This window comes from Onychostoma macrolepis, chromosome 22 (genome assembly GCF_012432095.1).
Source record: "Onychostoma macrolepis isolate SWU-2019 chromosome 22, ASM1243209v1, whole genome shotgun sequence".
Lineage (NCBI taxonomy): Eukaryota > Metazoa > Chordata > Actinopteri > Cypriniformes > Cyprinidae > Onychostoma > Onychostoma macrolepis.
This window is the reverse complement of record NC_081176.1, coordinates 1822991-1847254: the sequence shown is the minus strand read 5'-3', so window position 1 is coordinate 1847254 and position 24264 is coordinate 1822991. Positions and strand designations below refer to the sequence as shown.

Here is a 24264-nt window from a genome sequence, read left to right as displayed (position 1 = left end):
AGGCGTAGACACGGAATTGTGAAAAAAGTAATTTTTTTTAAAATCTCTTTAAAAGAAGTTTGTCTCTTTTTTTCTCAGAATTGCGAGAAAATCCGAATTGTGAGATAAAAAGCTGTAATTACCTTTTTGATTTGGGCAAAAACAAACAAACAAATAAATAAATAGTAATGTGAGACGTAAACTCATCAGATGTAAAAGACATTATTTTCGTCAACTTTTTTCGTGATAAAAATTTCTAATCAATTCTTCGTTAATAAAACCAAGATTATATAAATTATTCTTGTTATACATCCTATTTCATTCATCATCGAAGTAAAATTAATTGAAAACAAAGTTTCACGGCAAGGTTAAAATCCATGCGCGCTTGAATAAAACCAAAACGTTCTGAAGTTTATATAACGTCATTTTATTACCTAGTAACACAAGTTTTAACCAAAAGCTTAGTCCAAAAATACGAACAATGCATTACTGCAAAGAATGTGAAATATATTGCAACACAATCGCGTTACGATGGAGTCCGCGGCGGCTCAGTCGACGGTCATGGCGGGCGTAGCGTCCTCCAGGTCGCGCGACTCTGCGCTCTGCAGCTCGCGCCGGATCTCGGCTGAAATCTTCGCATGCGTCTGACACTTCAGCAGCTCCAGCAGCGCCTCCTTCTGTTCGGAGGACAGGTCGGCTTTGTAGCGCTGCACCAGCGTCAGCAGGCTCTGGTGCCACAGCACCGGCAGCGTTCGTTTGTCCGTGCGGAACGACAGAAAGTGCGCGACCAGAGCGTCCAGCACGCGGAAGGGCAGCGCGTACTTCTTATCCAGCAGCAGCCGCAGGAAAATGCTGTTGGCTCCGTTGTACTCCATCTCTGCGATTTTCAGCATGGCAGCGCTGCAACGTAAAACGGCGGATTAGTAGCACGTAAAAACTACAGTTACGAGAATAAAGCCGTATTATTGTGAGATGGAAGTCGTAATAATCTGAGAATATTCAGTCAAAAGTCTACAAGTATTAACTTTAATCTCAAAATATTAAACTGCAATCTCACAATGCTAAGACTTTATTTTCGTAATTGTAATATAACTTTGACTTTATCACCAAAAATGACGACTTTTAATCTCACAACTTTTAATCTTGTATAAGACTTAGTCGTAGCAATACTATTACGACTTTCATCTCGTTACGACTTTATTTACTACGACTTTGTTGTTGTAATTTTGACTTTATTCTTAAAATATTAAAAGTTTTAATCTCATATAAGACTTTATTCTCGTATTTCTGCGAATTTATTCTTGTAATTTTGACTATCAAAATATTACAACTTTAATCTCACAATGCTATGACTTTATTCTCAAAATATTACAACTTTAATCTCGCGTAAGACTTTATTCTTATATTGCTACAACTTTTTCTCAGAATTTTAACTTTATCCTCAATTTTACAAATTTAATCTCATAATTTTGATTATCACCAAATATTACGACTTTTAATCTCACAACGCTGCGACTTTATTCTTAAAATATTACATGTTTAATCTCTAATAGAATTTAACATTTTGATTTATTGTCAAAATATGAAATTTAATCTCATATAAAACTTTATTTTCGTATTGCTATAACCTCGTTATTATGACTTTATAATCAAAATATTATGACTTTGATTACACAACGCTATGACTTTATTCACATAAATTTAATCTCGCATAAGACTTTATTTTTGTATTGCTATGACTTTAATGGTAATTTTAATTTTTCTTAATTCTTAAAATACCATAACTATAATCTCACAATGCTACGACTTTATTCTCAAAATACGATGTTTAATCCTGTACAAGACCTTATTCTCAAATTGCTATGACTTTGTTCTCATAGTTTTCAGTTTATTCTCAAAAGTTTTATTCTAGTAATGTTTACATGTAATTTTGACTTTACTATTGAAATAAGTTAATCTCGTATAAGACTTTATTCTCACATTGCTATGCCTTTTTTATCATTTTGACCAAATATTCTCAAAATATCTCATATTAGCTTTATTCTAGTATAGCTACGACTTTATTCTTGAAATTTTAACTTGAAAATCTAAGATTATTTTTGGCTGTTGTAGCAAAGAGCCTGTCGAGAAAATATGAAGTGTGCTTTAGTGCGCTTGAAAAGTGCGTGTATGATTAATAAGTGTTTTAAAGCTGCTGCTCAGAGAAGGTTTTATCGTGTTCACCTGGAGTGCAGCACAGGGATGGAGCATCGGGTGACGATGCTGCCGATGATGATGGCTTCTCTCAGAGTACATGTGCCGGATTCACACAGCGGCAGCAGGATTCCTGCACACACACACGCACGTTATATTATTACAGTAGTTATTAATGCATTAAATTCACTGCCATTTTCAGCATTTAAGATTCAATTTTTAAGTAAAATGTTCTATAAATGTGACCCTGGAGCATAAGGGGTCTTTTTTTTTTTTAAATTGAGATTTATGCATCATCTCAATAAATAATCTTTCCATTGATGTATGGTTTGTTAGGATCGGACAATATTTGAAAATCTGGAATCTGAGGGTGCAAAAAAAAAAAAAAAAAAAAAAAAATCGAAATATTGAGAAAATCACCTTTAAAGTTGTCCAAATGAAGTTCTTAGCTATGCATATTACTAATCAAAAATTAAGTTTTTATATATTTACGGTAGGAAATTTACTAAATGGAACATGATCTTAATATCCTAATGATTTTTGGCATAAAAGAAAAATGTATAATTGTGACCCATACAATGTATTGTTGGCTATTGCTACAAATATAGCTGTGCTGCTTATGACTGCTTCTGTGCTCCAGGCTCACAAATCAGTGTGAATGGTATAAGAATAAACCTTCAGAATACAGAGAGGATTAAAACTGTAAAGTTTAGTGTAAATAAGTGCTGCTGAAGTTTTAAATAACTGTGTTTTAGTTAAAAATAACAACACAATTACAGTCATTTCTGAAGTTTAGTTTCGCTCGATTTCTTCTCTGGCATTTGTTAGATACTACAGTAATGATTTGTTTATGAGTTGACCAGAATAAAGCACCAGATCTGATCTGTTCTGGCGGAACTCAAACTAAGCCCTTGTGAAGCTCCCCGGCGTCCTCTAGTGTTCAGTCACAGAAACTGCACGCTGACCCCGTTTACATCCACTTCATTACTGATTATCTGCTTTAAACTGTGATTTGTGCTTTACACTATTGGAATATTTCGGTGTGTGCTTCAGACGTGCCTTTATGCCAGTTTTGTGGCATAACTTTGGCATCAGCTGTGTAAAACTCGCCTTTAGTTAAATGCATAATCAGCATATTCCCAATAAACTAAAGGCGGTTTAACACAGTCAATGCAAAGGTGGCACAGAGGCGCTTCTGAAGTGGCATTTAGGTGTTTTCACACTTCTTAATGCTGCTCAGAGGTGGCATAAATACATTTACACAGCAATGATAACTATATACTTTGATACTGAGGTGGGTCAGAGTTAAATCTGGCTTTTATGGAGCATTACGTCGTTTGAGCTCTTGAGCCTCAAGTAAAGGCTGCTCAAAATTTAGTGTAAGACGCAATGCAGCATTAAAGTTATATTAGATTATGCCTGCTCTGACCCACCTCAGCCCCTTGCACACTGTTTAATGCTGCTCAGAGGTGGAATGAATGCATTTACACAGCAAATAAATACACTGCATTACAATTATACCAGGGGTGTAACGATTCGCTCATTCACTCGATCTTGAAACATGCATTTTTGAATCGTGAATCGTTGATTTCGGCCAATAATCGATTTAAAACGCTAAGAATCGAATGTGTTTATACCCTACGGTGAAAATAAATATACTAAAATGTATTTGAAATAAATTTATTTCATACTAAGTAGCTATACTACAAATAAATTTACATATGTACTTAATAAAAATACCACGCAGTTGTACTTTTAGTAGCTTATACTAAACCTCAACATTAGTGACATTAAAACACATTTTAGGCTTCATATTAAGTAATGCACATTGTGCACAAGCAGTACTCCAAATAAAGATTAATTAGAATTTTTGTATCAGTAAGTCTTCAGCGATGCCATAAATATGTTAACAGATTTTATTAAATTTTATTAAAATTGAATTTATTTAAAGAGCAATTTGTTCAGTAAACCATTGTTAACTAAAAATTAAAAAGAAGCAATTTATGTTGTTTTTTTCCTCCTGCTGTACTGAAACCATACCGAACTGTCATGTTTGTGTACCGTTACACCTCTACCGTATACCGTGATAAAAGCATTAGCAATTAATCGCAACATGAAAATTTGATACCGGCATACTCATCTGTTGCCAAGTACTCACCTTTGAACCAGGCTCCGGGTTTGAAGAGCGCTTTCTTCAGTGCGCTGTAGAGGTGGAAGTTCAGCCGCTTGTACTCGGCGATGTCGTCTCGGATCCTGGGCAGCAGAACCAGATTATAGAAGCGCTGAGCCATCCGCTCCTTCAGATTCGACGAGAAGATCCTGGACACAAACCACGCGAGTGAAACTCAGAACTAGGGCTGCTCGAGCACGGCAAAAATCTTGATTACTTTGGTCAATATTGTAATCACAATTAATTAACACGATTATGAGTGGGCCAAAGGACCAAAACTTTATGCGTGATTTATTTAAAGATAGTGATACGTATCAAATACGTGTTTTCTGTAGTGCTGTCAAACGATTAATCGCGATTAATCGCATCCAAAATAAAAAAGTTTTTGTTTACGTAATATGTATGTGTGCTATGTTTATTTATTATGTTCATTTATTACATGACTGACGAAGGTTTATACGAATAATCACCAAGCGCCACATTTTTGCGTGTATTTGACCGTTTAGGTGCTAAAAGATGACTTTTATGTCCGTGTCCTGTTCATCTCTAATCATTGGAGGCCGAAACCAAATTTGAAACGGTTTTTCGATTAATTGCACAGCCCTACTGAGAACACAAAGCGGCGCATGCGCGACCTCTGACCTGGTGGCCTGGTACATGGCGGCGGCCGTCCACGTCTCGGGCTCGGTGAGGTACAGAACCTGCTCCCAGTTGGACAGAGCCGGGATGATCTTGAAGGCTTTGGGCAGTTTCCCGCTGCGGTATTTCGACAGGACCTGCGGAGGGAGAGCGTTAGCGTTAGCATTAACGCTAGCGGAGGATTTATGTACAAAACTTTATTTTGGATGCGATTAATCGTTGCCAAGCACTCATTTTTACTATTTAAAGTATCTGTTTTCTATGTGAATATGTGTTAAACTGTAATTTATTTCTGTGATGCGCAGCTGTATTTTCAGCATCATTACTGCAGTCTTCAGTGTCACATGATCTTCAGAAATCATTCTAATATGCTGATTTGCTGCTCAACAAACATTTTTTTATTATTATAATTTTCAAAATTTAAAACAGTACTTTTTTCAGGATTCTTTGATGAACAGAAAGATCCAAATATCAGCATTTATCTGAAATAAAAAGCTTTTGTAACATTATACACTACAGCATTCAAAAGCTTGGAGTCGGTGTAATTCTTTATTTTAAATTTTTGGGGGGAAAGAAATTATAGAAATGAATACTTTTATTTAGCAAGGATGCTTTAAATTAATCAAAAGTGTTGATAAAGACATTTATAATGTTACAAAAGATTTCTATTTCAGATAAATGCTGTTCTTCTGAACTTTCATCAAAGAAACCTGAAAACATTCAGGTTTCAATTTTCAACATAATAATAATAATAATAAATGTTTTTGAGCAGCAAAACAGAACATTAGAATGATTTTTGAAGGATCATGTGACTGGAGTAAAATTCAGAAATCTTACTGTCCACAAGCGTTTGACCAGTAGTGTGCGCTGAAGCGGTCAGATTAGCGCTCGTACCTTGTTGACTCCTCTGTACACCTCCAGCACCCGCGGGTCCAGCTGAGGAGTGGCGCGCCCTGACGCCTCGGACATCACGCTGCCCACCTCCGTCTGCTTCTCCGTGATCTTCTCCATGATGATGTCGGCTAGCGTGCGTCTGCAGCGACACAATATGCTCAATTCTCATATCGTCCTATCGTAAGCCTGTGAGATCGACGATACACGATATTATCGTGCTGGTTTATTTCATTATTTATTTATTTACTTAGTTTCATTGCCGGAGAGTGAACCAACTCCAGCGTACGGCTAAAAACAGCCGTGAAGTGAAGCCATCTACACTTTATGATGAATAAATCTCTTATTCTTACGTCGCACGTACACTACCAGTCAAAGATTTTATTTTTGCATTTATTTGATCCAAAGTAGAGCAAAAACAGTAAAATTGTGAAATATTTTTACAATTTAAAATAACTGCTTTCTATTTGAATATATTTTAAAATGTAATTTATTCCTGTGATCAAAGCTGTATTTTCAGCATCATTACTCCAGTCTTCAGTGTCGTCCTTCAGAAATCATTCTAATATTTAAAAAACATTTATTATTATTATTGAAAACAGCCAAGCAGAATCTTTTTTAGGTTTCTTTGATGAATAGAAAGTTCAGAAGAACAGCATTTATCTGAAATAGAAATCTTTTGTAACATCTTTATCAACACTTTTGATCAATTTAAAGCATCCTTGCTAAATAAAAGTATTAATTTCTATCATTTCTTTTAAAATAAAACTCCATGGTTTTGAATAGCTGATAATTCAGCTTTGAAATCACAGGAATAAATTACATTTTAAAATATATTCAAATAGAAAGCAGTTATTTTAAATAGTAAAAATATTTCACATTATTACTGCTTTTGCTGTATTTTGGATCAAATAAATGCAGGCTTGCTGAGCAGAAGAGACTTCTTTAAAATCTTACTGGTCAAATACTGTTTTGGCTGGTAGTGTACATCTGGGTTTTGTTTATGATGAGAGAATTCGCGAGTCAGAATTAGTCAGCGTGCGCTGAACAACAAAACTCCGCTGCTTCATCGATGACTCATCTGAACGCCTCTGATTGGCCATTGTGTTCATAAAGTCAACGGAATCGTGTGATTGGTTACAACACGCAACACTGTAAAAACACGGAAAAATAAATATGATGGCACTAATAAGCCCTAATATTAATTAGATAGTATTACTAGTCTAATAATAATAATAATCGTCTTGATATCATCAAAGGCATCAGCCACAGGCGATATCTCTGTCTTTCCTCGATACACAATGCTATGGTCTGTCGGCACAACCGTACGACGTGGCGTTCGTAAACGCGGCGTGTGCGTGTCTGCTCACCTGAGCGGCGGGTTCTTGTTCATGAACATCTCGATGGCCTTCTCGTCCTCAGGATCCACGTCCACCTCGTCGCCCGTCTCCTCCGCCGCATCGTCGCCCAGCGCTGGCCAATCGTCATCAGAGTCTCCGTCCTGTGTGCTCGGACCTGAGACAACGACGAGTTCAGTGCATATATAGTTTATCTGTCTGTCTATATATTATACATATCTACCAGAGATATCCGTCTGTCTATAGAATATATAGACTCAGATTTACTTTGTAAACATCTGTTGGTCTCGATACGGTCTGTACGACAGACGTCTGTCTGTCTATATATCATAAATATCTATCCGTTTGTCTATAGAATATATAAACTCAAGATTTACTTTGTAAACATCTGTTGGTCTCTATGTCTATGTATACGATAAACATCTGTCCGTCTATATATCATAAATATCTGTATCTATATATAAATATCTATATGTCTGTCTATAGACTATATAGACTCAGATTTACTTTGTAAACATCTGTCGGTCTCTATATATCATAAATGTCTGTCTATATATAATAATTATCTTTGTCTATATAACAAACATCTGTCTGTGTCTATATATCGTAAATATTTGTGATTGCCTACACACACATATATATATATATATATATATATATATATATATATATATATATATATATGAAAAATAGCAATGTCTGTCTATATATCATAAATATTTGTCTGTCTACATATGTCTGTATATCATAAACATCTGTGTCTATATATCATAAATACCTGTTTATCTATATATCAAATACCTTTCTGTCTACACATGTCTATATATCAAACATCTGTCTGCCAATATATCGTAAATATCTGTCTGCCTGTCTATTAATAGCCTATATAATATATATCTGACTGTCTGTATATTATAACAGCTGTCTGTATCTACATATCATAAATATCTGTCTATCTTTATATTATTTATTTATTTTTATTTTATTTTATTTATTTATTTATTTATGCATTTAGCAGACGCTTTTATCCAAAGCGACTTACATTGCATTCAAGTTACAGTTTTTACATTTTATCAGCTCTTAGCATATATTAAATATCTTTCGGTCTACATATGTCTATATATCAAACATCTGTCTGTCTACATATATGTCTATAAATCATAAACATTTATCTGTGTCTATATATCATAAATATCTGTCTATCTACACATCTATCTACAGACAACACAGACTCAAATATCTATTGTAAATATCTGCCTGTCTGTCTATGTATCTATCATAAATATTTATCTGACTGTCTATAGACTATATAGACTCATAAATAAAATATCTATGGTAAGCATCTGCCCATCATTAATATCTGTGCATCTTTCTCTTATCTATCTATCTATCTATCTATCTATCTATCTATCTATCTATCTATCTATCTAACTGTCTGTCTGTCTGTCTATCTATCCATCTGTCTCTCTGTCTGTCTGTCTGTCTGTCTATCCATCTGTCTCTCTGTCTATCTATCTATCCATCTGTTGGTCTATCCATCTGTCTCTCTAACTGTCTGTCAATCTGTCTGTCTGTCTATCTATCTATCTATCTGACTCTCTGTCTCTCTATCTATCCATCTGTCTGTCTATCTATCTATCTATCTGACTCTCTGTCTATCTATCCGTCTCTCTATCTAACTATCTATCTGACTCTCTGTCTATCTATCTATCCATCTGTCTCTCTATCTAACTGTCTGTCTGTCTGTCTGTCTATCTATCTATCTATCTCTCTATCTAACTGTCTATCTGTCTGTCTGTCTATCTATCTATCTATCTGACTCTCTGTCTCTCTATCTATCCATCTGTCTCTCTAACTGTCTGTCTGTCTATCTATCTATCTATCTATCTATCTATCTCTCTATCTAACTGTCTGTCTGTCTATCTATCTCTCTATCTAACTGTCTCTCTATCTAACTGTCTGTCTGTCTATCTATCTATCTATCTATCCATCTGTGTCTCTGATGGTCAGGGAGTTGCTCACCTAGTTGAGTGGCCGGTGGTCTCCTGGTCTCTGGAGTGGGTCCTAGCTCGCTCTGCAGCTCCTCCTGTTGTATTCTGGCCTGCTGGAGGATCTTTCTGGACAGTTTCTCGTCCACGTACTCCTGCTCCTCCTCGCTCCGGCTCCGGCTCCGGTTCTTCAGGCGGCCGCTGGACCGGACCGCGTCTCCCTGCAGGATCTGATCGGCCAGAGACAGACCGCCGCTGCGCTCCGGAGCGCCTTTACTCTTCTTCACCTTCGGCATGATGATGATTTAAATGATAAATGACTGTTATTATTAACTCTGGTTTGAACTCATGACATGCAGCTGAGCGCCGAACACACGTGTGTCTGAAGCAAATGGCGCTGTGTGTGTGTGTGTGTGTGTGTGTGTGTGTGGACGGCTGATCTGGGATCGGATGAGAGAAACGAGCGCTGGTCTCAGTCTATATGCGGCGCTCTAACAGCTGATCTCAGAGCGGCGCTGCGTCACACTGTTTACTTCCGCTCCGCACGTGAGATACACTGCTCTCAGTCAATATTTTAGTGTGTCTGCGATCATTTTATTTAATTATATTGGAAATTACAAATATTTCTGTACTGTCCAATTAAAGTTTTTAGCTTTATCTGATTTTGTGTTAATAACGAAAGCCGGATTGATCCGGAAGTAAATACTGGTTCGCGGAAGTTTACGGCTAAGAAATGGGTGTAACGTGGTGAGAAACACACTTTTGTTTTTAAATTATTGTGTAGTAGAATTGGTTTTTATGTTCCTTTTTGTGTGTTCCGGTGCTTATAAATCATTCTAATAATTTACAGAGGCTTTGCAAAGAAACAATAAGCTCTTCATCTGTCAGAGATTGTTATCTGTGAAAATTATTTTTGATGCTGTAAATAAAACAAAGATTATTGAAGTGCGTTTTACAAGGAAATAAATTTAGTCAGTTTTCCACTTTAAAATTTCATGTTTAATTGAATGTTACTTGCCGTTTCTTTTATTATTTGAAATTTGCTAGCAGTTTCTGAGTGAATATATATATATATATATATATATATATAATAAAGCAGTTTCTTTGGTTTGTTTTGTATGAAAAAAATAGCTTTCAGAGTAAACTTTTGTTATTGTAATTAATATTACACAAACTAAAATGTTTATTAATTCATTCAAAATAAGAAAAGCATATAAAATAGATATTTTAATAGCGCAATTTTTTAATTATTTGGATAAATGTCAATTTTCTTCTGTGAAATTTGAATTTGGCAAGTAATATTATAAAACTATACTGAGTTTATTCATATTTCATGACTTTATTTTTAATGTATTTAAGGAAAAATATATATGTATACATGAAGGGATGTATAAACTAAGCCTTTTCTTCCGTTTTTTTTTTGTTCAAAAGCACCTCTTAAATTTGCTTTATTGCGAGGCATATATTACAGAAGCAACAATTATATAAATGTAAATTACACAAAAACAACATGGAAAAATATCTATGTTTTTGCAGCACATGAACACAATGCTGCAGAATCTTTACAGATTTTTTTTCTGTAATCTGGCAGGTGACATGATAATGATATTAGTGTGTGTGTGTGTGTGTGTGTGTGTGTGTGTGTGTGTGTGTGTCAGTGTGTGTCAGGTGCCGGTGGCGGAGGGTAAGAGCGTGCAGCAGACGGTGGATATGGTGCATAAGAAGCTGGAGCAGCTGGGAGCCGTTAAACAGGGGAACTTCTGGGTGGACTGCGAGACGTACCACGCCACGGGAAACACCACCGGTGAGCGCCACGACCACAAGACCAGTCATGAGCAGCACAGCTATATCTGTAGCAGTAGCCAACAATACATTGTATGACTCAAAATTATACATTTCTCTTTTATGCCAAAAATCATTAAGATATTAACCCCATAAGTGAACCCCCCTGTTTCTGAACATAGACGTGGAAGCGCACTATTAAACTTAAATTGTTATAATTAATAAACGCCTTGGAATACAATCAGCAGATTATTGTAGAAGTGGAATCATTTCAAAATATGAAAGTATCAAATTTATAGAAGTTTAAATTTACTTTAAAGAAAATGCACTGTACGATTTTTATTTTATATGAAATGAATATTTTTCATAACAGGTTCAACTCTAAAATTGCTATAAAATTAAAAATAAGTTATGTTCCAAATTTGAAGTTGATAAAGAAAATTGAGGTTCCTGTGAGATTTTATATCTTAATCTTTTAATATCCTTAATAAAAAGAGATTTTATATTTTAATGACATTATACCACAAACAGCCACCAGGTGACACACAAACTCCATTGACAATTTTCTGATGCATTTTTCTGTCACAAATTTACCCTGGACCACAAAACCAGTCTTAAGTGTCAATTTTTCGAAATTGAGATTTATGCATCATCTGAAAGCTGAATAAATAATCTTTCCATTGATGTATGGTTTGTTAGGATCGGACAATATTTGAAAATCTGGAATCTGAGGGTGCAAAAAAAATCTAAATATTGAGAAAATCACCTTTAAAGTTGTTCAAATGAAGTTCTTAGCAATGCATATTACTAATCAAAAATTAAGTTTTGATGTATTTACAGTAAGAAATTTACAAAATATCTTCATGGAACATGATCTTTACTTAATATTCTAATGATTTTTGGCATAAAAGAAAAATGTATAATTTTGACCCATACAATGTATTGTTGGCTATTGCTGCAAATATAGCTGTGCTGCTTATGACTGCTTTTGTGCTGCAGGGTCACAGATGTCTCTCAGTTCCTCTGTCAGTATTACTTCTATCACAAAATAGAAAAAACCCAGCCAAATATTGTCCGATCATAACAAACCATACATCAATGGAAAGATTATTTATTCAGCTTTCAGATGATGCAAAAATCTCAGTTTCACAAAATTGACCCTGTTTTATTGGTCACATATGTTGCCATGGAAACCAGGTGTTAAATGCTTCACGATGTGTTGCAGGCCAGCCGTCGAAGCTGCTGTACGTGATGCATAACTCGGAGACGCCGCTGAGCTGCATGGCTCTGTTCGAGGGCGGGCCGGGCCTCACCGCCGACGCCAACTTCGACGTCCTGATGGTCAAACTCAAGAGTCACTTCCAGAACGCCAAAGGACATAAAGTGGAGTCTCGCGGCACGCGCTATCGCTACTGCGACTTCCTGGTGAAGATCGGCACCATCGCCATGAGCTCCAGCGCCAGAGGGATTTCAGTCGAGGTCTGAATGCCTTCACGGGGTGCGAACTTTTCACGGGAAAAAAAAATCGTTAACTTTCATAACTTTTGTACTAATTTAATTTATGAAAAATGTAAGAACAACAAATGTGCGCCAAAAAAAAAAAAAAAGACATACAGCTTCCAAAATCATGTTAAGTTGAAATTTTATAATTAGATTTTTCATCGTATACATGAAAGCTGTGCTAAAGCTAGCAAAATGTTACGCGAAACATCCTTATATGTAGATGTTCTGGCCATTTTATGCAAATGACTAAAGTTGGAAATGTGGTTGCTCATTAAATGCACCAAGCACGATAACTATATTATTTTAATAAGAGAATAGTGAAAGTCCACAACTATAATGATAACTAAAAAAAAAAGTTTTAATAATAATTCTAATTCAACGAAATTAGCATAGTCCACATGATAAACTAACGATAACAAAACAGAGGAACGATATCATTGGAATCACTTTCTGAACTTTTTTTTAAGCTGATGAATGATAAAAACATTGACAGCCAATCAGAATACACTCTTTAAAGAGCGCGAACATTTAAAGCGGCAGACGACAAAACTGCAGCACGCAATTAGAATAAACAGAACTTTACTGTGCATTGGTATAGACGCTAATATAGTTAGCATTAGTGTGGGTGATGGTTATAGTTGGTGTGGATGCTCCAATCGGATCGCGAATCATTTGATTTAGATCGGGACTTCGGAGCGGGTTCGTGAATCATTTGATTCAGTTCAAAACTTTGAATCATTTGATTCAGTTCAAAACTTCTTAAGGCAGTACAGTTATAAATATCTTACATCGTCTTGCTGATCTAATAAATGCATCTTAATTTAAGAATTTGTAGATATTTTGACTAGAAACAAGACTAAGTAAGATAAGCCTTTTTTTTGCAGTGTTCCCACCAATGAATGAGTCACGCAGCTCTTAGTGAATGAGACCCGTTGTTTATTCTGGCGAAGCGTGTTCAGAGATGCATGATGAGGAGCAGTGATGGAGGTTGTGTGTCTGCAGGTGGAGTACTGCGCCTGCGTGATTCCCGGAGACTGCTGGAACCTGGTGAAGGAGTTCATGCAGAGTTTTCTGGGCTCAAACACGCCTGAGCTGCCGGCGGTGTTCACTAATAAAGCCGAGGGTCTGTACGCGCCGGTGGACTGCACGGACACCATGAGCCAGTACCTGGAGCTCTTCGGCAAAGTGCGCAAACAGCAGGTGATTCCGGGCAGCGGCGTCCGCTGAGACCTGAACTCGACCCGCGCAAACCACAGCCGTCTTCAGAGTCTCTGAGAGAACTTTATACAAGCCACAACAACATAAAGCATCCGTTCCCGCCTTTGTGTTACTTAAGTTGTGGCTCTGGATGCTTATTTTCTGTGTTTACACTTGTGAAATAAACTGTTTATTTTGATTTGGAGTCATTTTATCAACACAAAACCAGTGTGGTGTTGTTTTAGTGTCATTAAAATCACTTTCACGCACTTTTACATTAACTGTTCCCTCCTGGTGGAATGACCTGCCCAACTCAATCCGACTCAATCTTCAAGAATCGGCTAAAAACACATCTCTTCTATCTTTATTTGAGCGAGCTCATGAACGTAATTCATGAAAAATATCTTCATTTGTGTTCTGAAGATGAACGAAGGTCTTAGGGGTTTGGAACGACGTGAGGGTGAGTAATTAATGACAGAATTTTCACTTTGGGGTGAACTATCCTTTTAAGTATATTAAGGCCTCTATGCTTTTGTACAGGAACACCACATTTGCATCTACATAGCAGATGAAGGAGCAGATGATTGGCTAGAAAAGACCAATTCATTTGAATATGCATGAGCAGAACACAATGTGGGTGAATCCTTATATTACACATGAGCTTAAATTAGCATCAGCCAAATCACAGCAATGCATTAACCAGCTCCACTCCTTCAGTTCAAAACCACAAGACGAATCCGGTGCTATTCGGCTCAACAATGGTAACACGCATTCACAACATGTGATATCACAGTAAAATGTAATTCTATATTCAATTCCCCATTTTACTTAATTTTACAATCTTATCAAGTGGTCGGATAAAACTCTAGACCACAGTTGCAAAGCATGCTGGGTAAGCATACTGTGTAAGCATACTGTATACTTTGAACTGCATACATACATACTTCAACCTTTGTTATTTGTTTATCTTTTCCGCTTTTGGAAAACATAATCCGTGTTAATTTTATATGCGCTTGCTCATAAAAATCATGTAAATAAATTAAAAATAAATAAATAAATCACGGACAAGGTTAATCTGTTCATCTGACCCCGCCCTCTGGAGCTTTAAAACCTGACAGACGCCTCCACAACCGATGAGAGACCGGCTCCGCTGCGCTACCGACCGCCGTCTCGACCAATCAGAACACGGTCGTCATGCGATTGATCGCGCCTTGGCCAATCAGAGCGCAGTGACGCCGGCGCTGGGCGAGTTCGGTTGAGCCGAAAATGGTGACAGCTCGCGCGTGCGGATGATGGCGGTAAATAACAGCTCAAAGCGAGTGTAAAAAAAAACCGCGCAAATATTAACCGTCATTTAACTCGGCTAACGCATTTCACCGGCTGTCTCGTGGAGGACTCGCCCCGAGGCGCCGTTATTTGAGAGCCGATTGGTGGCTTTGCGGTGTGAGTTTATTCCGTGGCTGCGGCTCTTGCTGGTTTTTGTTCAGCGGGTTTAAAGTAACGGATCTCTCGCGCCGGTATAAACACGCACACAAACACACCGATCGAGCGCCAGTAACGGAACCTACCGGATCCGCCGCTGCCGCAGATTCCGCGTGTCTCCCGGCGGAGCGTCTTTTGTTCTGTGAGTAGCGCTAGCGGGTTAGCACACACACACACACACACACACACACAAACATTCAAACAACAGAGACAGACACACACACACTCATATAAGTGTACACACACTGCATGGTGAGACAAACACTCAAATACTAATGAAAAATATACAGTCACAATCAGTCATACATTTAGAGTACACTATATAGTCACAATCAAACACAACTCTCACATATGCATACACACACTTAATCATATAAAGCACCACAAATGCACCACATTGTTTAAAATCAGAATGGAACCATTTATAACGCATAAATAACGCATTTTTCGTCCACAGTTTTCATTCTGCATGATGAAGTCTTTTAAAGTGTGCAGCAGCAGGACACGTCCGCTCTGATGCTGAAGCTCGCCGTTTCTCACAGTGAGTAATATTGCTTAAAAATTGGGAGCAATAACAACAACAACTGCTTTCATACCGGAGGAACCTTTTCATAGTTCCTAGAACTATTGGTGGAAGTTCCCACTTTTTGTGGTGTTCGCGCCACAGGAACTAGGAACGTATTTAGTTCTAGGAACTCTGTTTGGGGGAACCAAATTAGCTCCTACTTCAGAGCAGGGTCTGATACAGTTCTACTAGTGACGTAAGTGTACACTGATTGGCCAAACGCTTATGAAACACTGGCTACCCGGCATTTTTAATAAGCCATGTAAAAATATTTACTCCACGAACAAAACGGTGATGATAATGGCATTTACCTTGATGATATGGAAAACTGCAAGTTAGTCAGATTTTCATGCTCTTTCAGTCACGTAAATTGTGCGCTTTCATTCCATCTCCGTTATAACGAAACCCACAGCACACAACGAAAACAGCTCCGATCACAGCGTCCTCCATTCACTGGTTGTTGATTCGTGGATCGATTCTGAGATTATTGGAATGCATCGCGATTCTCTCTGGAATCGATTCTGAGATTAGTTTTAACAGTAGATGGCGCTCTAGGCTAGTTTTTAACCGCATACTCAAATGCTCACGAAGAAGTCATGTAAATGGTTAAATTCGCTTCAACCCGTTTCTAAAGCATGCAGCGCCATCTGCTGTTAAAAACTAAGCTCAGAATCTATTCAAGAGAGATTCGCTTAGCATTCCGATAGTTTCAGAATCGATGCAGAACAATTACTTGATTTGAGCTGCATCGAATTATTGTCCCAGCCCTAGTTGTTGAAGTTTGTTAATGCCGCGAATAAAGACATCGCTGTGGGATGCTTCAGAGTTCCTGAATGCAACCAGAAAAAGAACTAAGTTCCTACAACTATGCGGTGCGAAAGCGCTTGAGACATGCATGTTTCCAGTCGTCTTTGTCAGCAGTAATGCTTTACTTACTTAAATGGTAACTTACAAACATTATGTTATCTTGTTCTTAGGATGAGTGCGGTCATGGCGTGTGGTTCCTGACTCAAAGTGCTCATGCGTGTTGGGAGACATGGATCGCTGTAAGCATGTGGTGCGGTTCCGTTTGGGCCAGGGCCACTCCATCCTCAACCCGCAGATGTGGCGTTGCATTGACTGCGGCACCACGGAGTCCGTATGGGCTTGTCTGAAGTGCGCTCACGTGGCGTGCGGCCGCTACATGGAAGAACACTCCCTGAGTCACTACCAGACGACGCAGCACCCACTAGCCATGGACGTACGCGAACTGGATGTCTTCTGTTTCGCATGCGGCGATTACGTGTTGAACGATAATGTCGAGGGCGACTTGAAGCTCCTTCGTGGGGCTCTATCTACCGTCCGCAGCCCTGGTCAGCGCTCCCTGCGTTCGTCGGCGTCCGATGGTGGATTTCGAGTGTGCGAGGTTGCGCGGGACGGCGCTATGCAGATGGCGTTGTGGCACAGACGGAAAACTCTCCTTCAAGGTGCCTTGCGCCGTTGGAGGAACCGACAGCAGGAGCAACACCGGAAGCGTGAGGAGAAACAGGAGCAAGAGCGAGAGGAGAAGCGACGGCAACGCAGGGAAGTCAAGAAGCGGCTGATGGGCGAACTAGCCAATGTGCCGCCGAGGAAAAGCGCACGGCTTCTCACCCAGGCTCCTCGTCCGACACTCGCACTTATTCCTCGGAAGTTCCGTGATCCTCCAGAACGACTCCCTTCGGCTCCCAGACAGTCCCTGCTGTCGCTGTCCAACAAGCCGCTGTCGCGCAAACCGCTTCGTAGCGCGGGTCGGTTGCACCGATATCACGCCTCGCAGTCGTCGCGACGCAGGAAGCTCGCGCCCGGAGTCACGGGATTGCGCAACCTCGGGAACACGTGTTACATGAACTCCATTCTCCAGGTGCTGAGTCACTTGCAGAAGTTCAGGGAGTGTTTCCTCACGCTGGACCTCTGCGAGACCGAGGAGCTGCTCGCTAAAACCAACCAATCGCAGGGAGCCCTCACTGCGCTGGGCCGCATGGGGAGGACGAGCGGAGGCGCCTTTAGCAAACAGAACGTCCCGCCCAGCCTGAGCTCGGCAGAACTGGTGCAACCGAAAGAGCCGCGGTCCTCGGCTCGGCAGCAGATGTCATTGTGTCACGAGCTGCACACGCTCTTCAGGGTCATGTGGTCGGGTCGGTGGTCGCTGGTGTCTCCTTTTGCCATGCTGCACTCGGTGTGGAACTTGATCCCGGCGTTCCGCGGATACGACCAGCAGGATGCGCAAGAGTTCTTGTGCGAGCTTCTGGACAAAGTCCAGCAGGAACTGGAGTCAGACGGACCCAGGAAACACTTCCTGATTCCGATCACGCAGCGGAAACTGTCCAAACAAGTCCTCAAAGTGCTCAACACTATCTTCCACGGACAGCTGCTCAGCCAGGTGACATGCAACTTTTGACCTGTTTTGACCCGTGGTTCCCAAACTTGTTCCTGGAGATCCCCCAACACTGCTAAATTAAAGGGAAATTTCAAGCAAAAATGAAAATTACCCCATAATTTCCTAGGTGTATTTGACTTTCTTCTTTCAGACGAATCCAAACGGAGTTGTAATTAAAAACGTCCTGGCTCTTCTGAGCTTTATAATGACAGTGAATGGCTGTTGTTTTTCAGTAATCCAAAAGAAGTCCAATAAAACGCATCCATCCATAGTAAAAAGTGCCTCACATGGCTCCGGGGGGTGAATAAAGGCCTTCTGTAGCGAATCGATGCGTTTTTGTAAGAAAAATATCCATATTTAAAACTATGATCTGTGATTGCGTGCAGTGGCTCCCTTTTTTTTGGTGAACTAACCCTTTAAGCACACCCAACTTTTTTTAGTAGAGACTATTTTGGGTGTGAAAGGAGATGTGCAAAACATGCAGTGTTGAAGGGCTCCAGGAATGTGTTTGGGAACAACAGGTTTAGATGTTTCATTTTGAATTGATTGAATAAATGCATTAAGGACTAAATCACTAAGTGAATTATCTGCAATAATCAATGTTTCTAAACTGAACCTGCAGGTAACGTGTCTGTCCTGCAAGCGCAAGTCGAACACGGTGGAGCCGTTCTGGGATTTGTCTCTGGAGTTCCCAGAACGATACCACCGCATGGAGAAGCCCAGCACAGCGGCGTGTCAACGGAGCTGCTCGCTGTCAGAGATGCTCGCCAAGTTCACGGAGACGGAGGCTTTGGAGGCTGCATTTACGCCTGCAACTTCTGCAACAGTAAGTAGCGCCTTTCTTACAGACATCACAAAGTTGTTGATGCATTTATCTAAATGTCCTGCATTTTCAGGAAAGCGCCGTAAATCGTCCCATAAGCCCCTGTCTCTTTCGGAGGCCTGTAAGCAGTTACTCATCTGCCGTTTACCTCAGGTGCTGCGGCTACACCTCAAACGCTTCCGGTCAGTCAGAACACCTTCCATGTTTTACCTTGATGTGTTCGTTAGTTGGAACCAGGATCGTCCAAACTTGTTCCTGCAGAGTTCAGCTCCAAACACACCTAAACTAGCTAACCAAGGTCTTCAGACTAGAAAGTGGTCGGAGCTAAACTTTGCAGGACATTGGTCATCTAGGATTGGACACCCTTGGTTTGAACCTCATGCTAACGATTCCATCCACACTTGTCCAGGTGGTCCGGTCGGAATCACAGGGAGAAGATTGGCGTCCATGTGGCTTTTGATCAGGTCCTGAATATACAACCATATTGCTGCTCGGACGCTGCTCCGATGCCGCAGAGAGAAGCCTTCACCTATGACCTATCTGCTGTAGTGATGCATCATGGGAAAGGCTTTGGCTCAGGGCACTACACGGCCTACTGTTATAACACTGAAGGAGGTGAGTCACGGTTCCCTACTAGAGAACTGCACATCAATCTGTTTCATGCAGACCGCTCACAATTGGTGCGAATGCAACCCTCGGTTTAAGCAAGCAGCCTGCATGCTTCAGATCTCTTGCGATGCTTTTGCAACAGACAAATGCAAGTTTTACTTTGTGCATGTTTTGGCAGTAGAAGCAACACTTTCCATTGTTTACTCCAAAGTTATCAACCTGCAGTCTTAGCCAAAAATTGGAATATAGCATAAAACATTTGCGAATTAGAGCCGTTTCCATCCAACGAGTCAAATAGAACAAAATAGTCACTTCCTGACAAACTGGCACTAAGAATCACTAAGAAAAGTAGGAGAAGCCACTCAATATAATAATTTTTATGTACAATAAATGACTTGCGCCTCGGAGCGAGAAGAAACACAATTAATGTGGTCATTGCTTTCGGAGGCGGATGCCTGCTGTTTGGAAACGCAGTCGTGTAAGACAATTCTGGGAGGCAATTACATAGAAATACGTTGATGACAGACTTCGCTTGAGCATTTCAGAATGACCATAACAACATTTCAGATGCTTTGGAACAAGATTGGTCCGCTGGTTAGTTAAGTTATCCCGTCCTATGATGCAAAGTCACATGACTTTTTTTGATACGCATGGTGGAATTTTTCCATCTCCCGTTATGCGCATTAACCCTTTTTCACACAAACACCTCAAGCAAGTGCAAAAACGTTTTTGCAAATTAGGGGATTTTTAATCGAGTGATGCGATACTTTAACATGTGCGTAAAAACAGGGTGATAGAAACATGTGTTGGGGGATAATGCATTACAATTAACACGAGTTGCGTAATTAGTAGGGCTGTCAGTCGAATAATTTTTTTATTAATCTAATTAATTACATAATGTGTCGATTAATCGCAAGTTACATTTGCATGTAAAAATACCCCCAAAAGATTATTTAAAGCTATTTTGTGTTAAATGAGAAAGTATTAAATAGACATTACAAATAGTAGCTTTAGAAAGAAATATTTTGTTTGATTCAACATTAAATTTATTACACACAAACGTTTCTAACAACGGCTACAATGGCCTAATGTAAACTATGGAACATAAAAGAAGATAATTAGAGAAACATGTCAGATTTTTTCGTTCATGCAATTGAAAACAGCTTTGTTACCAACAGTAACCCACTTAAAGAGTTTAGAATTTTTATATGTTAAATTTAAAAAATCTTGTGTAATATAACTTGTTTGTTGGTTTTATTGTATTTGTTATATTTTTTGAATCACTTTTGCCATGAAAATAGCCTAAGATGCCGACATGGCATTAAATAAAAAAAAACATACTACTACTGCTACTGTTACCAACAGACTTCAAAATACCTTCTTTTATGTTCCACAAAAGAAAGCAAGTCATTCAGGTTTGAGTAAATTATGACAATTAAATTTTTATTTTTTTTTGTGAACTATCCCTTTAGGGTGCTTTCACACTAGCACTTTTGGTGCGCACCCGGGTTCGACTGACGTCAGAGTTCGGTTAGTTTGGATGATGTGAACGCGGTCTTCCGAACTCGGGTGCGCACCCACGAATCGTACCAGAGTCCGCTTAAAAAGGGTGGTCTGGGTCTTGGGGGTGGGGCCAGTGCGTTAACTGCGTTAAAATATTTGAATCGCGTTATTTTTTCATAACTAAATAGTTCACGCTAAACTGACAGCCCTAGTAATTAGATTTTTTTTTTTTTTAAGGAACTACTTTGAAAAGAACTACTTAATTGCAAAGTTTAATCACAACACATAATCATTGCATTTAAGTGTTCACTGTCTGTTTGATTACGTGTAATTTGTAACTAACTGCATGATTCTTACTGTACATTTCTGCCATAGTCACCACTAATAACCTACTCCTAAATATAATGTAGATTCTTAAAGTTTTCTGTGAAGCTGCTTTGCAACGATTTGTATCATGAAAAGCGCTATACAAATAAACTTGAATTAAATAAAGGAATGCATTACTGTCGGTCAATTTTAGATGGTTTTATTGGTGCATGTCGACGTACAAGTTGTTGTGCATGGTTTGCCACAGTAAAAGTGTTTGCGTTGCAGGTTTCTGGGTTCACTGTAACGACTCGGAGATGAACGTGTGCAGTGTGGAGGAAGTGTGCAGCACTCAGGCCTACATCCTGTTCTACACGCAGCGCTCCTCTTAGACCTGTCTGTCTCTCGCTCTCTTCTCTCTCTACCTGTTTCTCTCTGTCTCTCATTGGAGCTCTGTTCCTGACATCAGCAGTGAGACTCAGAGATTGACTGGTCTCTGCTGGCACAGTCACACTTTACCCAGGGCATTCAGGACCAAACTACACTCACCTGCAGGGTCCAGAACAGCAGGGACACACACAGATCAGCCCCTCCGCTGTCGGCGAGAGAGACAGATGGACGCTCATCCTGGAGAGAAATGCGACAGCAATATGATCATCACACACTCTGAATCAGGAATTCTTCACCTTTGATACTGCGACTGTTTTCTACTCTCTTTCTAATCGGGATGAAATTCAGGAAAACAGAAAGCCTCTTCATTTACATCAGTGGTAAATGACCGAACAATCTTATGACGCTGAATGTCTAGTTGTGTGTGTGTGTGTGCGTGTGTGTGTGTGTGTGTGTTTGTGTGTGGAAGGGCGTGACTGCTGACCTCTGACCCTTGACCTTTGTCCTGTATCGTGAGAGCACCTGTTATCGACTTTATAGATCTTGTGGGATCTTCCTGATGATAGTGAATAAAAAACAAATCATGAATCCCTGAGTTACTGTCTGCTTTATATCTGATGCACATCATTGCTGACCGACAGGTATGTAGACAAACAGGCTTTTGAAACCATTTTAACCATTTTCATAATCTTGTGTAATTATAATACATGTTGATAGTCAACACTATACATAGAATATTTGTTTAAACGCACGCGTTTCTTTAAAAGAATATTTAAATTAACTGAAAAGGTATTTAAACTTAATCCATTTACATCTGCACGTTAGTAAAAAAAACAAACAAAAACAAAAAAGTAGTTTTTAAAAATATTTTTCTATTAATGCAGTATTTCAGATTAAAATAGAGACTAGGCCCATAAAATTAAATTTTTGAAGGCAGATTAGCACCTCCTGGTGAGAGCAAGGAAGGAAAAACATGTAATTTTATGGTGTAACCACTAGTTGCCTGTACAGGACTCTATTGAGAGGTTTGTGAATTCCCTAGTTGTTTGTAGACATAATTGTAATCCTAAATTTAAAAAAAAAAAAAAAGTCTTTATTTATTCCTTCACTTGCTAGCTTGTTCTTAATTAAACAATGCCCGAGACTTGGTATTACGAGCACTTCCTCTGTCTGTTTGCCTCGTTAAGATGAATCTCTTTATGTATTCCCCAGTTGTAAGTCGCTTTGGATAAAAGCGTCTGCAAAATGACTAAATGTAAATTGTTTACTTTTATTAGGTTGTGGATTTAAATGTATATTAAGGCATACTCAATGACTACTTTTTGTCAAGGTTTATTTATTTATTTATTTTTTGTTTGAAATGTTGATCTAAAGTACGAGTTGACGTGTTGATTTTGCGCACTAGAGGTTTTAGAGTTTCACCCCTTCATTGCTGTGCACTTTTTTCTTCTTCTGCATCGTTGCGGATTTGTAGATTGTAAACACAAAAATGTTCTGTATTTTTTTGCCCATTTCCGATTCATTTCCTATATCACTTCCTAATTTTTGACCGCAAAGACCATGAGTATGTCTATGAGTATTAGCATGTGCGAATCATGCATTCCGATGAAGCTACGATTTTTAAAATTTCAAAACGCAAAATCTTTCGGACTAAAGTGACCAAAGACTGCAGGGGGTTATATCAGAGGGTTAAAAACTTAAAATGATATAGATGTTGAACTAACGTGCATTTAAATTAAATTATTCACAAACACTTTCAGTTCAACTGTGCCTGCTGTCTCTGACAGAAAAATCTGCCAGTATTAATATTACATTAACACACCATTTGTCATGGCTAGTTCCTCTTCAGAAGTGCTGATTGTAGTTGTCTGGGAACATTTGTTCAAATTAGTCTTTGTTAAATCTTTCTTGGTTAAATAACTTTTTTAAACCAGCCAGTCAAACTGAAACCTACCGTTACGAAATCTCGCGCCATTTTAGCATTTAAATTCCCTCAGGCGGTCAGCAAACGGTCCGTGCACGCGACTTATGGACAATTTATCCATGATATCCATTAAGGTAAGTCTAAAATAAGACTAAATATCAAATGATCGATGTATAAACAATATTATCTGATATTAGCCATTCTGTCCTCGTTTCTCTTTTCCAAACACAGTTTGTCAGATCTATCTTATTTGCATAATGTTAATTAAAGGAAGCTGCTTCCCATCAGGAAGATAATGAAGTGTGTAAAACCTCCATCTGAGCCCCAGGTGGCGCCCTTCAGCAGTTTTTAACATGTCGATCCTGCAGTGAACTGAGCAGATTTCTCATATCTCTGATTTATAGAGCAGGATTAAGTTTGTGACAAACTCACAACCATTAACCTGTTTAAGTGAAAAGAGGCCTGTTTCATAAACGTAGCATGCTGTATGAGTTAAAGATCATCTGTCTCTTCATTTTGAGCCGGAAGCAGGTGACGGTGTAATCCATCCTGGGATTAATGAAT

At 39.0% G+C, this 24264-nt stretch overlaps 3 protein-coding genes across 5 annotated transcripts; 2 read left to right on the top strand and 1 right to left on the bottom strand.

Annotated features, from left to right (window-relative positions):
* Positions 1-388: 388 nt before the first annotated feature.
* bysl (bystin-like) lies at positions 389-23805 on the bottom strand. 3 transcript variants are annotated; one of them, XM_058759972.1, is made up of 10 exons: positions 23731-23805; positions 22261-22332; positions 21936-22013; positions 9253-9505; positions 7243-7387; positions 5876-6014; positions 4985-5118; positions 4331-4491; positions 2203-2305; positions 389-879 (listed from the first exon to the last, which is right to left on the bottom strand). In XM_058759972.1, exons 1-10 carry the CDS (start codon positions 23749-23751, stop codon positions 528-530), a joined length of 1458 nt encoding a protein of 485 aa, XP_058615955.1. In that variant the 5' UTR covers positions 23752-23805; the 3' UTR covers positions 389-527. The 3 variants fall into 3 exon arrangements, with proteins under 3 accessions (XP_058615955.1, XP_058615956.1, XP_058615957.1); XM_058759973.1 differs by lacking the exon at positions 23731-23805 and adding an exon at positions 23599-23616; XM_058759974.1 differs by lacking the exon at positions 22261-22332 and having other exon boundaries at positions 23731-23766.
* On the top strand, positions 9762-13899 carry med20 (mediator complex subunit 20). Its single transcript, XM_058759978.1, has 4 exons — positions 9762-9965; positions 10877-11022; positions 12226-12479; positions 13506-13899. Exons 1-4 carry the CDS (start codon positions 9952-9954, stop codon positions 13728-13730), a joined length of 639 nt encoding a protein of 212 aa, XP_058615961.1. The 5' UTR covers positions 9762-9951; the 3' UTR covers positions 13731-13899.
* usp49 (ubiquitin specific peptidase 49) lies at positions 14820-22371 on the top strand. The gene is given in 8 exon segments (XM_058759969.1): positions 14820-15324; positions 15640-15723; positions 16725-18148; positions 18768-18942; positions 18945-18971; positions 19042-19150; positions 19378-19583; positions 21675-22371. Coding segments are annotated over 6 exon segments (1986 nt in total). The 5' UTR covers positions 14820-15324; positions 15640-15723; positions 16725-16783; the 3' UTR covers positions 21779-22371.
* Positions 23806-24264: the final 459 nt, after the last annotated feature.

Bases quoted from the DNA above. Each gene is read 5' to 3' on its own strand.
- med20 (XM_058759978.1), top strand. The intron at 11,023-12,225 runs GTGAGCGCCACG...GATGTGTTGCAG, and splicing joins CGCCACGGGAAACACCACCG to GCCAGCCGTCGAAGCTGCTG. The intron at 12,480-13,505 runs GTCTGAATGCCT...GTGTGTCTGCAG, and splicing joins CCAGAGGGATTTCAGTCGAG to GTGGAGTACTGCGCCTGCGT.
- bysl (XM_058759972.1), bottom strand. From the start codon at position 23,751: ATGGCGCGAGATTTCGTAACG. The intron at 22,333-23,730 runs GTAGGTTTCAGT...CACTATCATCAG, and splicing joins TGGCGCGAGATTTCGTAACG to GAAGATCCCACAAGATCTAT. The intron at 9,506-21,935 runs GTGAGTGTAGTT...ATCATGCCGAAG, and splicing joins TGCTGTTCTGGACCCTGCAG to GTGAAGAAGAGTAAAGGCGC.